This window comes from Macrobrachium nipponense, chromosome 15, assembly GCF_015104395.2.
Source record: "Macrobrachium nipponense isolate FS-2020 chromosome 15, ASM1510439v2, whole genome shotgun sequence".
NCBI classification, from domain to species: domain Eukaryota; kingdom Metazoa; phylum Arthropoda; class Malacostraca; order Decapoda; family Palaemonidae; genus Macrobrachium; species Macrobrachium nipponense.
Window position 1 is genome coordinate 59,234,774 of NC_087208.1, and position 15,184 is coordinate 59,249,957.

General features: G+C 48.9%; 2 protein-coding genes across 2 annotated transcripts in view; one reads left to right on the forward strand and one right to left on the reverse strand.

The window, feature by feature from the left end:
• LOC135194991 (dedicator of cytokinesis protein 4-like) overlaps positions 1-15,184 on the forward strand; it is a 180,019-nt gene that overhangs the window by 51,625 nt on the left and 113,210 nt on the right. The window lies entirely within an intron of this gene.
• On the reverse strand, positions 1,399-11,115 carry LOC135226926 (dedicator of cytokinesis protein 5-like). The gene is made up of 4 exons (XM_064266605.1): positions 10,928-11,115; positions 2,921-3,079; positions 2,558-2,740; positions 1,399-1,743 (listed from the first exon to the last, which is right to left on the reverse strand). Exons 1-4 carry the CDS (start codon positions 11,087-11,089, stop codon positions 1,399-1,401), a joined length of 849 nt encoding a protein of 282 aa, XP_064122675.1. The 5' UTR covers positions 11,090-11,115.

Consider the following 15,184-nt stretch of genomic DNA (forward strand, 5'->3'; position numbering starts at 1 on the left):
AGCTTCCTCCGAAGCGCTGCTCACCTCACCCTCTTCTGCAGGTAAGGTAGAAGGGACCACCGAAGGAAGAGGTAATAGACCTTTCGGACCAAGTCTCAAACAAGAGCGTTGCTGAGAAGACGAAGGCAAAGCAGCAAAGTGAGCGTCTTCCAAAAACTCTACAGCAAGATCCGGAACCAAAGCAGAAGCTTCCTGAAGCGAAGAAACATGGCGCACCTCTTGAAGGCGGCTAGCGTCTTGAGGGGCGTCAGAAAGAACGTGTGAGCGTTGGCGAGCGTCCATGTCAGCGTCCACCTGAGCGTCCATAGAAGCGTCCAGCAAAGCGTCATGCCTAGCGTCCTGACGAGCGTCCATACAAGCGTCACGATGGGCGTCCATACGAGCAGCCCATGATGCAGCTGAATGAAAAGAGTCCATCTTAGCAGCTTGCGGGCGTCATGCTTTGCAGCAAGAGAGGCGTCCTTCAGGGAAGAGCGAGAGACATCTTGGCGAGCTACTTGACTGCGCGAAGCCGCTTGCACGGAGGCGAGCTTAGCAGGAAAAGCAACATCCTGCTTTGCAGCTGAGCGAACGTCGTGATCAGGATACGGAGCGTCACGCAGCGAAGAGAGGGGAGCGTCCTGAGGAGCAGGAAAACAGTCCTTGCTCCGAGAGCGACGATGTCGCTCCCTCTCAACGGAAGAACGTTTAGAGAAACGTTCCTCGCGCCCTCTAGATAACCGCTGGGGAGCCAATCAAAATCTAGAGGGCGACGAAACAGGTGAAAGAGACGAGCAAGGAGAAGGAGAGGGAGACTGTCTGGTCCTCTTAACTGGCAGTCTGTCATCCTTCCTCCTCCGACAAGGTTCTGCCTCTCTCTTGGACAGCAATGAAGCAAGCTGTTGCTGCATAGAGCGGATGATCTTCTCGTTAGGAGAAGACTCCCTCTCAGGAGAAGGGCTGATCCTGTGAGAAGACGAGGGGCGAGGGGACGCTTTCTTCCTTCTCACAGGAACCGCCACAGTACGATCCCTGGAGCGACTGGGGCGCTCGAAGGTGTCATCATCGGATGACGTCCTAGTCCTCTTCTGCGGCGGGAAGGCTGCAAAACTATCCGGAGAGGACCGCAGATCAGCAGAAGCGAAAGGACGTAAAGCGTCCCGCTCTCTAAAGCTCCTCTTCAACGGGCAAGAGTCCGACCGAGAACTCCACCCCTTGCACGGGGAGGACGCCTCGGAGGACGAGAAGCACTCCTTAAGAAGACGCGCACGAGCACGCTCCTTGGCAGCCTGGGAAGCGTCAACAGTTACTGCCGAAGGGATGCCAGATCGGTGGGGGTTCCCCGTAACCCTCCTTCGGCTTTCGACATGCCCTCTCCCTGTATCCTGGGAGTCCGGCAGAGGTCCAGGCCTAGAGGCATTATAGGGCCAATCTGACAACATTAGGGGCACTATCACTGCACTTCACTGCACTATGATCACTTTTACCTTCTAAGGCGAGCACTTTAGATTCCAGATTACGCAGCGAATCAAGAATCACAGAAAGAGCATTACCCTCCACAGACACCATTTCGGGGCCCGAAGGCGACACTACAGGGTTAGGAGTTGCAAATGCTACTGGAGGGTTAGCAGGAGAAACATTAATGCCCTGACGTTTACTGTCTGACATACTTCTGGAGGAAGACCTCCTGATCCTATCACGCTCCAACTTGCGTACATAGGATTCATACGCCTTCCAACCCGAATCAGACAGACTTTCACACTCCTTACAACGATCATCAAACATACACAAATGTCCCCTACAATTCTTGCATACTGTGTGGGGGTCTACCGAAGCTTTCGGTAGCCTCACCTTACTTTCATCCTTACAACATACCCTGGCGCTAGCCGAACTAGACCCAGACATCTTAGTTTAAGGAAAAATCAAGCCAATATCTAAAACAGTCCACAAATAACGTGTGCCTAGCCACAGATCCAAAGTCAAAAACCAAAAGTCAATCAGGATACTTAAGTAGCCGAAAAGTTTTCAAAATCCCAAGATAGAGGTACAGAAAACAGATGTTTACAGTACCGGCGACAGAGAAAATCTGAATAGAAAATGGGAATGGTTCCTGATACCCGCCTCCCAGCGGCGGGAATGGGTACTAACCACCTGACTCCCACTACGTGTGTCGTAAGTTTTGAAATTCTGTCGGACTTCGGAGAATACAGCTATATATATATCTGACAGGTAAGGTTCATGAACAAAATAAGTATTATTTATAAAGAGTATATCTAATTATTTGCCAAGTTTGACTGCTCACTAATTAATTTAAATTACTGAATAAAATAATGAAACATTTCAACAAAAAAGATGCATCAATTCATTCTTTCCAACAAAGAGAAAATGAGAGAATATACGCATAAAAAAAGGTTGACTCCGAGCTAAAAAAAAAATACAGGAGTCTCCATCTAAAGATAACCTATTGAATAAAGATAAATCCTATGAATGCAAATCAAATCAACTCCTCCATTAATGATATTAAATGTTTAATTGACTCTAAAGGTTAAAGCCAACAAATCTTTCTTTCAACACTTACATGTGGGTTAGCTCTATACTGGAGGGACATCTGTTTCAGTTGCTTATTATTTTTCTCCACAGTCTCACAGGCACATTGGGGCGGACATAATTGTTCTATCCTCTGGTCTACTATTTCAAACCACTTGAGAATTCCTGGCAACTCTGACTCTATTGTGTATGTTATCCTCTCAATCCAGAGGTTCTGCAATAAAGCAAACACTATATTAGTTTATTTTGTATGACTTGTAGTACAGAATTTATGAATCCAATCACTTACATGGATGACCTTTTAAAAAATACTGGTAAACCATACTGACTACTAATGAAATTTAAACACAAACAAAAAAAAGATGCAAACACTACTCAAATCATACATAAATACCTTAAACTCATTATCCTTGTCTGCACCTCCACGATATGTTGCTCTGTCATAAAAGAAACAGCGAACATGATTGACAGCATAGTACTTGAGAATCCTCTCATCAACTTCCAAGCCGTCAAACTTTGGGTTAGGTTCTGGGATAGGTTTCACAGCACAAATCTGAAACAAGAAAACCGAGTTGATTAGTCCATAAAAAATGATCTGCATGGTAATATCAAACTGTAAAATCTCAAATATTCATATTTTTTCCAAAAAATAACAATTTGTCGGAAATTGTATTTTTCCTAACTATGCAAACCTGAGGTTCTTTAACAATAGGAAGGTACTTAGTGGCAGCTGAACCGGCTCGTAAAGCCCCTTTTGTTTTTTTTGAAACAAGGGGGTTCGGTAGTTAACTACTTGTCCGGCAGTTGGCGGTCAGCTCGACTGCGAAGAGGAGACACATTGCTTTAGGCCCAGGAAATGTAGTGAGGGGTGGCATGAGGTGGGACTATATGTAAAGGACCTCAGGTTTGTATAGTTAGGAAAAATACAATTTCCGACAAATTGTTATTTGTTCCGATACGTACACAAACCCTCGGTCCTTTAACAATAGGAAGACTCACTTCTTGGTGGGTGGAATCTTGAGTCTTATGAACACACTGGTGTTCATCCTACCTTGGATTCCCTCCCTGGTCGTAAGAGCAGAGGGAGGGATCCTAGCCTCTGCCCTGAAGATCGGGGTGTGCACCGCAGGATCAGTGGTCAGACTTCTGGACCAGATTTATAAGAGGGAGGAGCGTACCTCTTATAAATAGCAAAAGGCAAGAACTAGTTCCTACTTCAAGAGCCAAAATAAAGACATGGGTTTGTCTCTTGTTGGCTTCCACTCCCCCCCCTTGTCAGGGAGTGGTGGATAAACACTCCTATCCCTACTGAAAGGGATAGAATGGAGCTCAGTTGTGTAGCTTACCTGCATTGGCCTCCTGTTCAGTGTACTGACGGCCGCGGCCCTCTGCCCACAGGTAGAGGAGAAGAACGAAGGAGGAAGAGAAGCCAGTCACTCTCTCTTTCACTCATCCATTCATGCAGTCACGCAAGGATGCAATGCTGTTCTGTCTGCTCGGGTGCTGGGTAGACTACACAACTTGTTGAGCAGCCACCACGGGTCCCAAGGAAAAAGTGTCCAAGGACCTGTGGGTAATATCCCGAAGGTAGAATGAAGTGAAGGTGGTCTGGTTGGCCCAAACCCCTGCCTTCAGAACCTGCGCCAGGGAGAAGTTCTTGCAGAACGCAAGGGTTGGACCAATACCTCTGACTTCGTGGGCTCTTGGACGAAGGGTACGGGTGTCGTCACTACCATCCGTGTCGTACGCCCTCCTGATCATCTCACGCAGCCAGAAAGAAAGACTGTTCTTGGAAACTTCTTTCTTGGTAACCCTGGTGCTAACGAAGAGGCGTCGACACTCAGGCCTGAGGTGCCAAGTTCTCTTCAGATAGCACCATAGCGCCCTCACAGGACAAAGCAGCATCTCATCCGCATCATTATCGGTGAAATCCTTCAGGGAGGGGATCGTGAAGGACTCGAACTGGTCGTCAGGGACCGAAGGATTCTGAGTCTTCGCTACGAAGTTCGGGACGAATTCGAGAGTCACGGATCCCCATCCCCTGGATTGCTTGACATCGAAGGAAAGACCATGAAGTTCCCCTACTCTCTTCGACGATGCCAGGGCCAGCAAGAAGAGGGTCTTGAGAGTCAGATCCCTGTCTGACGACTCTCGGATTGGCTCGAAGGGTCTGCAAGTCAAACTACTAAGGACAAGAGTCACATCCCACCCCGGGGGACTGAGTTCCCTGGGTGGGCAAGACCTCTCGAAGCTCTTCATCAGGAGGGAGATCTCGAAGGAAGAAGAGATGTCCACACCTCGCGGTTTAAGGACTAGGGCCAGGGCGGCTGTGTATCCTTTAACTGCAGAAAAGGAGAGGAGCTTCTCTCGGTGAAGAAAAAGGAGGAAATCCACTACCTGCTAAACAGTGGCTCTGAGAGGAGAGAGACCCCGTCCACAACACCAACCACAGAAGACGGCCCACTTCCCCTGGTATACAGCTGCAGAGGACTGTCTGAGGTATCCAGCCATCTCTGTTGCTGCGCTGCGAAGGGGCACTCCTCTTATGAGGTTCCCGTCGTCCAGCCACCAGGCTAGGTCCTGCCTCACCTCCTCCGTGAGGGACACAGGGAAGAAGGGAGGGTCCCTTGCCTGTGACCAACACTCCTATATAGTCTCCACTGAAGAGACCGCAGGTGAAGACTCCCGTGAGGGACTAGCTTCTCGAGAGACGACAGGTGACCGATCACGACCTGCCACTGCTGAGCTGGTTGCTCCTGGAGAGATAGGAACTGTCTTGCTACCTCCCTGAACCTGCTGATCCGCAAATCTGCGGGGAAGACTCGCCCTGCTACCGTGTCGATCAGCATACCCAGGTACTTCATCCTCTGCTTGGGCTCGAGATCTGACTTTTCGTAATTCACTACGATTCCCAGATCGGGGCAGAATTCAAGGAGTCGATCTCTGTCCTGTAGCAACTGCGAGCGGGAGCTCGCCAGGACTAACCAATCATCGAGATATCTCAAGAGACATATCCCTACCGAGAGGGCCCAAGCCGACACCAGCGTGAACACTCGCGTGAACACCTGTGGGGCGGTTGAGAGACCGAAACAAAGTGCCCTGAACTGGTACACCGTCCTGTCAAGGATGAAGCGGAAGTACTTCCTGGAGGATTGATGGATGGGTATCTGGAAATATGCGTCCTTCAGATCCACCGAAAGCGTGAAGTCGTTCACCCTGATGGAATCGAGCACTGAACGTGCATTTTCCATCATGAACCGAGTCAGGCAAACGAATCAGTTCAAGGGAGAGAGATCTATCACCGGGCACCAGCCCCCTGAAGACTTCTCCACTAGGAAGAGTCGGCTGTAGAAGCCAGGCGACTGATCCTATACAATCTCCACAGCACGTTTGCTCAGCATGGCTTCTACTTCCTGCCGAAGCGTCACGTCCTTGGTCGAGACAGGAACGTAGGTTTGCAGATGGACCGGGTTGGAGGTGAGGGGTGGCCGAGACTCGAAGGGTAGTAGAAATCCCTCCCGAAGGACGTTTACTATCCAGGTCTCCGCACCGTAGCGCTGCCATGTCACCCCATGGCTTGCCAGGCACACTTCCGGCAGCAGGTGAGGGGGAACGCCGTCCCTAGCGTTTCCCTCCTCTCTTCGACTTCTTCTTCCCAGATCCTCCTCAAGATGACTGGGAGGAGGGCTGGTTGCGGTCACTCCTTACAGCAGAAGTCAAAGGCAGAGTCTTTCCTCTCGGCTTCGACGAGGCGACCGTCTTGGCCGCAGAGGAAGCGCTAGCTAAGCTCTTGGGCTTAGCAGCAGCCGTCCGAGGTTGCCCAGCCACCTTGGAGACTGCCTGGTGTACAAGACGGTCACTGTCGTCAGTGCACTGCTGTTCCACCGCAGTGTCCACCATCTCTCTGGGGAAGAGAGAGGAGGAACTCCGCACCGGTCCGTTGCGAAGACCCAGAGCCGCTTCATGCCTAGCTGCCCTGGTCACTCGGGTGAGAACAGCGTCTCTATGCCGGAGAACCAGGTTGGCCCACAGGTTAGCCGTCTGGTGGGCCAGGAGACTGCTTGGAATGCTGCCATTGCGGTAGATTCCAAGGCAAGGACCTCTTGCTGCAAGAACCAAAGGTTCTCCGACAGGAGCTGCGGCAGAGTCACCCCCGGAGTTAGCCTAGCTAGCTCCGGGTTAACCTGTTTGGGCGGCAGAGGGTCCTCTGAAGGCAAGAAGAGGTGCCTCTGTCACAGTAGAGGTGGAGGAAGGAGCTTGGAAGACCTACCGGACCGAAGCGAACCCTCCTGTCCGGAGACGAGAGCGTCCACTTGGCTCAGCACGCTGTCAGCCAAGGCCGATCGCAGCAGACCCACCGTCGTCCTGGGTTCCTTCTTAGGTCCCCAGAATGACTCCAAGCCCACTGTGGGCTCGGAAGATGGGAGCAGCGATCCTTCCCCGAGGTCGTTGTGCTGATGTATCACCACAATTACCTCCGCGAACCACCTCTGGATCTCAGGAGTGACTGCATCCTGTGGAGACGGACCGTCAAGCCCGTCCAACGAGAATGCCTCCTGAGACCCTCCTCCTTCCACAAGAGGAACCACGACAGACCCCTCCTGGTTTCCTCCTGCCACTTGCGCGTACGATCTGGTTGGTCCGAGGACCGTGCCAGGTTCGTAGGGAGTCGTGGCGGGATCTCGCGATCACTCCTGATTGCCTCGCTCTTCCCGGTGAAGCCCGAGGAAGTTGAAGGGATCGGAGAGGCAGACCTGACGCTCCCCCGCGACCACCGGCAGAACCGGTGTGCTGAGGGGGCTGCAGGCGATCACCAACCTGCGGTGGCAATCGGGCTGCAGGCCTGGTCGAGCGGCTGGACCGAGAACAGTGGCGACAGTCCTGAGCGTCAGAAGAGCTGCTGCTGGTCCCCCTCTCCGCCCGGTCCCAGTAGGAGTGGTGGTCAGGGGACCTGCAGAGTCCGCTGTCGCGGTGGAAGCGAGGCCTGTCCTCACGGCACGTCACGCCGCTTGGACCAGCCGAGGCTGGTTCAGGCGACCGAGGGGACCGCTTCCTCGCCTCAGCCCGCGAGCAGTCTGGGACAGTCACGTCAACCCTGGGTACCAGCTTATCGCCGCGAGAGCGATCCCTGGTCTGGTGAGAGTCGCCTGAGCAACCCCGCCAGTCTTCCGCTCCGTGCCTGGATCCTGGCGCCGAGCAGACTTTGTTGCCTGGGTCTTGGCTGTACGGTCAACCGCAGGTGACCATACACTCGGTGACTCTCGCGAACGAGAGGCCAAGACGGTACCTGGCATCGAGGCAGAACCTCTGGCGCCAGGTGAGGAGTTGCCGGTGTTAGCCGGCACTCCTCCGGTCCTCGTCTTCTTCTTCCTTACGGAAGGAGAGACGGGCCCCATTCCCGAAGGAACAGGAGGACCGGCGGAAGTCCCAACCATCCCACCGGAGTGGGACAGACCCTTAGAAGTCTCAGCACGAGCCTTCTTAGGGGGGGAGGAAGCAACCTTCTTCTTCTTCGGTTGTGGGGCCTTAGAAGTTGAAGGGGAAGCGGCGGCAGACAACGACGACGAAGAAGACGATGAAGACAATGACGACACCTTCCTCCTCCTCTTCTTCTTCTTCGTCAGCTTCCTCAGCACCACCGTCAGGTCTTCCATCCAGGACAGAGCCAGGGCAGTTGCCAAAGCAATAGGGCCCGACTGCACCTGTATGGAAGGACCTGGGGAACGGTAGCATACTCAGGAACAGGAGGCGGGGCAGGAACCAGCGGCATCCTCTGCACAGGAGGCAGTACCAGAGGAGAGCTCTTGGGACACCGGGGCTATAGCAGGAGCAGCAAAACCAGGTGGCGGCGTCACAGTGGGCATCGAAACCTCCGGCAGCGGTGTCTGCACAGCAGCTGTCGGGGTCACCGTGGCTATGTGCTGAGTGTACACCCATGGTGCAGCAGGCAGCACCGTTTTAGCCCGGCTATGGACACCGTTCGTGGTAGTCGGACCCGTGTGTTACCAGCATGGTCCCTCTTGCCAGGTGACTCAGCAGCCCCTGGACCGTCGGTGTCCCTTGCAAAAAAAAACAAGCGAGTACCGGCCTGTCCGAGATTGTCCCCCGTGCAAGCAGGTCTGAGGAAGGAAAAATTCGGGGCGAGTTAGTGGGGGGTGGTCCCCCTCGCCCGGGAGGGACAGTTCCTGCCCAGCGAATGGAGGACCCGAGTATAAACTGGATGTCGGGGTATCTCGCGCCCCCCTCCATGCTCGACTGATCAAGAGAGAAGGAGTGAGAAACCTCCCCGAAGGGGAAGGAGCCAAACAAGAAAGCTGAGATGGAGGGAGAAAAGAGGAAGAGGTGTCCGTGACCAAGGGCGTAGCCGGAGAACTCTCCGACGACTCCTTGGCAGCTTCTTCCTCCCCCCATAGCGCTTCCACTGCTCCTCCGACCAAAAAATACAAGTATCACATGTTTCGGTGCGAGAGTATTCTCGCCCTCTACACAGAGTATAAAAATCATGAGGATCAACCTCTACAGATGATCGGAAGGCCCCACACTTACGGCCCTCCACAACAGGGCACAATCTGCAGCTGATGGAGGATGGATGTATGAGTTTTAGGGCAAAAGCCCAGGCACTGGGGCCAAAGAAGCCATTCAGCGCAGTAATGGAGAGTAAATAAATTACATTATAAATGAGTTAATTAGTGTATGAAGAAATTGGTTCATATATAAATTACCATATGAGAAATGAATGAACTAATGAAGAAATGAATGAAGAAAATGCTTAATAAATAAATATATATATCTATGATGTGATAGATAAAAAACGATTAAATGTTATTAAAAATGTTTATCGACTTTAAAAAGGAGATGAGAGCAGAAATATCTGCTTTATCTCCCAAAATATCACAAAGGGATTTACCCCTAAGATATCTCTCTCTCTGGTTAAAAATCTTGGGCAAGGCAAACCAGAATGTGCTACCACTGTTAGAATTCTCGGCCACAGCAAAGCAACACACTGGAGGGCTGTCCCCTTCTAAAAAAATAAATGATGGGAGTCAAATTAAGTGTGCCCAATCCTCAGTCTGCCTTCAAAAACTATTTCTGTTCGCCTATCAGACTGGAAAGACGAAAGCCACGGCAATATATTATTTCTAATATTCGTACTTTCTATTATTGGCAAGATGAGAAGTCCATCTTTCTTGCCATTTGCTTTAAAATATAAGACCTAAAAGGACCTTTTAGATCTGTATGAGGGCACTTTACTAAAGGCTGTTTCTGATGACACTAGCAGCTTTCGTTCCCTATCTGCCATCTCGTTTCCGCAAATCCCCATATGTGAAGGGACCCAACAGAAAGAGACAGATTTACACAAATAATACAAATGGAGGAGCGATTCTTGAACTTTTTGAACTAACGAAAGGAAGCTATTGAATTTTTTAATAGCTTCTAAAGTGCTTTTGGAATCAGAGTAAATGACAAAATTAGTGTCGCTACTTTGAACAACTATATCCAGGGCAGAGACTATGGCTGTTAATTCTGCTGTGAATATGGATGCAAAGTCAGGTAGTTTAGCTGTATATGCTGTATCACCAAGGATAACTGCACAGCCAATACCACTACTTGACTTTGATCCATCCGTATATATTTTTGTCACATTAATTATGAAACTGTTACGTGCTCGAGTGGGTCCTTTCGGCTATCTTGGGAATCCATTTTCACTTGCAATATTCACTGAGAATGATAAAAACAAAAAACACATATACGTACGTACGCAGGCTTTGTACATTCACACTGAGTAAAAAAGAAAGATAAACGCCTTCACGAAGTGAAGAAAACAGAGCATATGACTGAAGCGGGCAGAGAGACGAGCAGGATGTCCACCCACTAGCGCGGCCGAAAGCAAAGTGACTCCTCTCCTCACAGTCGAGCTGACCGCCCACTGCCGGACAAGTAGTTAACTACCGAACCCCCTTGTTCGAAGCTTACGACCGGTTCAGCTGCCACTAAGTACCTTCCTATTGTTAAAGGACCAAGGGTTTGTATACATATCGGAACAAATTAGAATACTATACAGCTTTGGGTATAAATATATTTACTTGTATTCAAACAGACACTACAAATCAACTAAAAACAAATCTTTACTGACTGAAAACCAGTCAAGTCAAGGTTCTCCTAAACAAGAGTTTATGATTATTTATTTTAAAATAATAAAAAGATTTCTAGTTCATAAAGCTTAAAAGATCTTCCAGACATGACTTAACAAAGTAACACAATGTGATATCAAATAAGAACAAAAATGTATACAATTAAGTTTTATGCATTACTTTGGTTTTGATACCTATAAAGTATTCTATCTGTAAACAGGGGAGATAAAATCTGATGTATCCAATATCAAAACTAATAAATGACATACCTGAATATACTGCCCATCAGATGAACGAATGGTATCATCTGGAGGAGTGTTGGGTGGGAGTATTTTTGCCTGGGGGAACTCCGTTTGTATACGCTGAGTAAAATCTCTTATTTGTTCGTATTCCAAGCCTCGATAAATAAATGCTTTGTTCTGGACAGACATGATACAAAATTAATTTAATTATTTAAGGGCTGATAGCAAAAGACCTGGAAAAATATAATAAGAAAAACAAAGAAGAATGAGTTTACAGCCAACATAAAACACAGACTGGATATTTTAGACAAGCAAGAATGAGTTTAAAGCCACCATAAAACACACCGGGTATCTTAAACTTAGTACATATTACGATCTTAAACTAAATGTCACATAAGATATAGAACAACTTTATAGATATGGGCAATGTACAACCAACAAGGAATGATTAAATATAAAATTTGTTATTGTTAATATTATTCTGTTGCATACATATATACGAAATGGATTACACATTGTTTAATATAAAGAATACAGCAACAGAAAACTATGTTCATCTAAAATCCTACTTTCCAACTACAAAACTAAACTACATTAATTCATGAATGCTCTCAAAATAACAATTTGTCAAAAATTGTATTTTTCCTAAATATACAAACATGAGGTCCTTTAACAATTGGAATGTAACTTGCGGCATAGCTGGAATTACGGCCGTTGAATCTTGAACAAGGTGGTTAGGCAGTAACTACCATGGGGCAGGCTAGCCTGCCCGGATGTAAACACTCCACTTTGTCTTTCGGCCCAGGTTCAGATTGAGTGGTGGCATGAGGTGGGCATATTTGTTAAAGGGCCTCAGGTTTGTATAGTTAGGAAAAATACAATTTTCGACAAATTGTTATTTGTTCCGATACGTAATACAAACCTTTCCGTCCTTTAACAATAGGAAGACTCACTGCTTGGTGAGAGGAATCTGAATGAGCCTCTAGAACTGACTGGAGTTCTGCGCACCTAGGCTACTCCTCCTGGTCGTAAGAGTGAGGAGGAGTGCCCTGCTGCCTCTGACAACTTGATCAGAGTATAGGAGCTGCATGATTAAGAGTCAGACTTCTGGGCCTTTTCTAAATGAGTGAGGAATCGTGACTCATCCGAAAAAGGGCTGTGAACAATATTGGCGTCGGAGACATTAATGCAAAGTTCTGGGAAGGGTTTGCATTATTGTCAGTCTCCTTCCTCCCCTTGCTAGAGGAAGGAGCGGGATTACTTCTATGATTCTGATAAGAAACATAAAAAGGATGCTTATGTATAAGCTTACCGCATCAATTGTCCGACCAGACAGTGTGAGTTCGAGTCCTATCCTCAACCCGAAGGAGAGGAATGGAGAGACAAAGCGTGGAGGGGGGAGAGCCAGTCACTCTCGCATCCTTCTTACCTCTACAACTGCACACCATGGACGAAATGCAACTTGTCATGTCGAGGAGCTGGGTAACAAAAACACATCTTGCAATCATCCACCACTGGTCCAGGGAATGAGGCTCCAAGGACCTGTGGGCAGTCCCAGAGGGAAAGAAGGATATGGTCGCAATGACCTATCCATCTTCCTGTCCGACATATTCTTCGGAGTGATGTCCAGTACCCATACTGGTCTATCCGTCTGCAGCGAAGTGTCTCGCGGTCTCGTATCCCACTGCAGCGAAGTCTCTTGCGGTCTCGTACCCCACTGCGGCGAAATCTCTTTGTCTCCGTGGTGGATAGGACACCGACACTCCATGGTAGGTGTCGATGGTTATGGGTACCGGAACACACTAGTAGGATGAAGTAATCATTGATCTGGTACAACCGATACTAAGTCCACAGCGTAGCTCGAGAAGGTCTTGGATGCTTCGACAGCTGCCGACTGACTGCGTTCAGTTGTGTAAGGCGAGCCGTCCAAGCATCCGAGGTGTAGTCACATGACCCTTGCCTTTTGAAGGGTTATGCTGAGAGACCATACAAATCTTCTATCTGTTGCCACCGATGCCGGAAGGCGAGATGATGATTCTCTCAAGGCATGTGCCCAACAGGCGAAAGTCAATTGCCTTCTAGAGACCGAGGTCCCTGATGGCAAGACAGAAGTTCTCATAGTAGTTGCATCTCAGCTAAGGAGAAACAACACTATGTGCCGTTGAAGATGAAGGTAGTAGGTGAATGCAGACCTACGTCTTCACAGCCGAATCGAGAGAAGTAACTCTCAAGATTCTGAACTTAGAAAAGTCCCGCCGATGACACCAGCCCGCGAAGACAGTTTAATCCCTGTCATTTACAAAGGACTGAAAACGCTAAACCGCTACTTCATTGCTGTTCGGTGAGAAGTCGGAATTGCAATGAAAACGGAGCGCTTTTCAGTAATGAAAACACAGGGATGTACTGCCTGAAGAATTGCTTCTCATGGGCTGAATTATCATCATCATCTTCCCAGGTTATCCAGGGAGGACATCTATATACTAATTGGAAGTAGAGCTGGCAGGGCGGGGAACAGGCGATGTCTTCCATTATACATCTACAATTCGGGGTGAACAATGAACAATTGCACACCTACGAATACGAGATATATTTAGAAGGCAAACTCAGATGTCTGAAGAAATCATTCTGCATTATCGCAGTGGCAGGTGCGATGCAGTGGGAGACTAGGCTACAGACTTCTGTTACCGTGCGGTAAACAGAAAGATGATAGCAAGTCTATTGAGATATCTCTGTCTGAAAATTCTCGCAATGTCCAAGGCGATGCAGTAAAGATGGTCATTAATGTATGCGAGAATTCCAGACAACCAGAGACTTAAGTCTGCGATTGCCGGGCAGAGATTTGGTTCAGTAGTCAATCATTATAGCGGAGAGAGACATAATTCGACCGTGCTATCTCGGAGAGCCAGCTGGTACTGGGATGCGGCAGGCAGCCCAATACACCACTAGCTCTCGCTCACTCGTCATCCTGAGTTGCCAGGTTATCCATTCCAAGAAGGAATGCGTTTGGCTAGAACCATCGAGCGCAAAAAAAATACGCTCGAGCATTTGCATTTAATCGAAATGGATTTCGGTGAATGCAAACGCTGAGGTGCTGTTGTTGTAACAATACCATAAGTATCTCAAAATCGAAACTGGTAATCCTGGGAGGTTTGCAGGGCAGTCCCGAGTTGCAGTTCAATTAAGAAGATACTATTCGTCTCGGTCACAACCCGTAGCATTAACTAGGGTATGTGCCTACACCTCGGACAATTCAACTGATAACAGAAGCATGTCGCGAGGGCAATATATGCAGTATATTTGTAGGTTCCTGTACATAAACCTCCATCCTAAATTCTCTTCCATTCGAGGAACAAGAATAAGGACTGAAAGCCGACACCCTTCATTCTCTAATGAAGAGAGTGAAAGAGAAGTTTTCCCTGAAGAAAGACTTCTATGGTGATAACAGGATACTGAAGACGATAGTTCAAGCCAAACTGGATGTTCCCACCCGTTCTTCTCTATCCCGGGGTTGGCCGCCTACTGAGACGACGGGCCGTCAGGTCCATCCAGGCTGAGCCCTTCCTGAGATATTCTTCCTTCAGCAGCAGTGCTTTTCTCGAACACTAGCAATTCCAGGAATTCGAGCACTCAGCGAGATACCCGATTACCGTAGTAACAATTATCTGGGATTCTCATCTCGCCCACTCTGGACCGTGGTTTCGCCCAAGTGTTTGCAGATCGTAGAAGACCAGAACACTTGGAGAGTGCTGGAAATTCCAAAGAACTCTAAGCACTCGGCAAAACCCTCACCGAATTTGTCAGACGATCATCGGGTGGTGGTCCTCCCTATTCCTGTAGAAATCGAGGATGGGGCAAGATCTTTCCTCAACGACGGGGACTTACATCTGGTAGGACCCGAAGGTCCCCCCAGGAACGCAGTCCCCAACGTGGAATCCTACGGAGAACGCTCTGCAGGATCCCTCCTCTTCCCTTCGCAGCCATAGGGAGAGAGGGAATGGGGGAGGAAGATTGGATACTCGCTCGCCTTTCCAGCGGAACTAGCAGTCGGAGAACCGAGTACGAGAAGCCATCACCGTGCAGTGATGGCCGCTCAGAGTTTTGGAAAACGTTACCCTCTAGAGAAAAAGTTTTCCCGAGGAGGGTTACGAACTCGTACTGTAGGCTAAACTTCTGCCGCCACCATGACAGTCGTCTGGGTGGGGCTGAGCGAGCACCTGACAGGAGAGCCGATACCATCCTACGACGCGTCCCAGTCCTTGTCGAGGTCGAAAACTCTCAAGAGGA

Coding starts and splice junctions, on each gene's coding strand:
- LOC135226926 (XM_064266605.1), bottom strand. CDS start 11,089: ATGTCTGTCCAGAACAAAGCATTTATTTATCGAGGCTTGGAATACGAA. Junction 2,741..2,920: donor ACAAGGATAATGAGTTTAAG/GTATTTATGTAT, acceptor GCTTTATTGCAG/AACCTCTGGATTGAGAGGAT. Junction 1,744..2,557: donor AGTATAGAGCTAACCCACAT/GTAAGTGTTGAA, acceptor GATCGTTGTAAG/GAGTGTGAAAGTCTGTCTGA.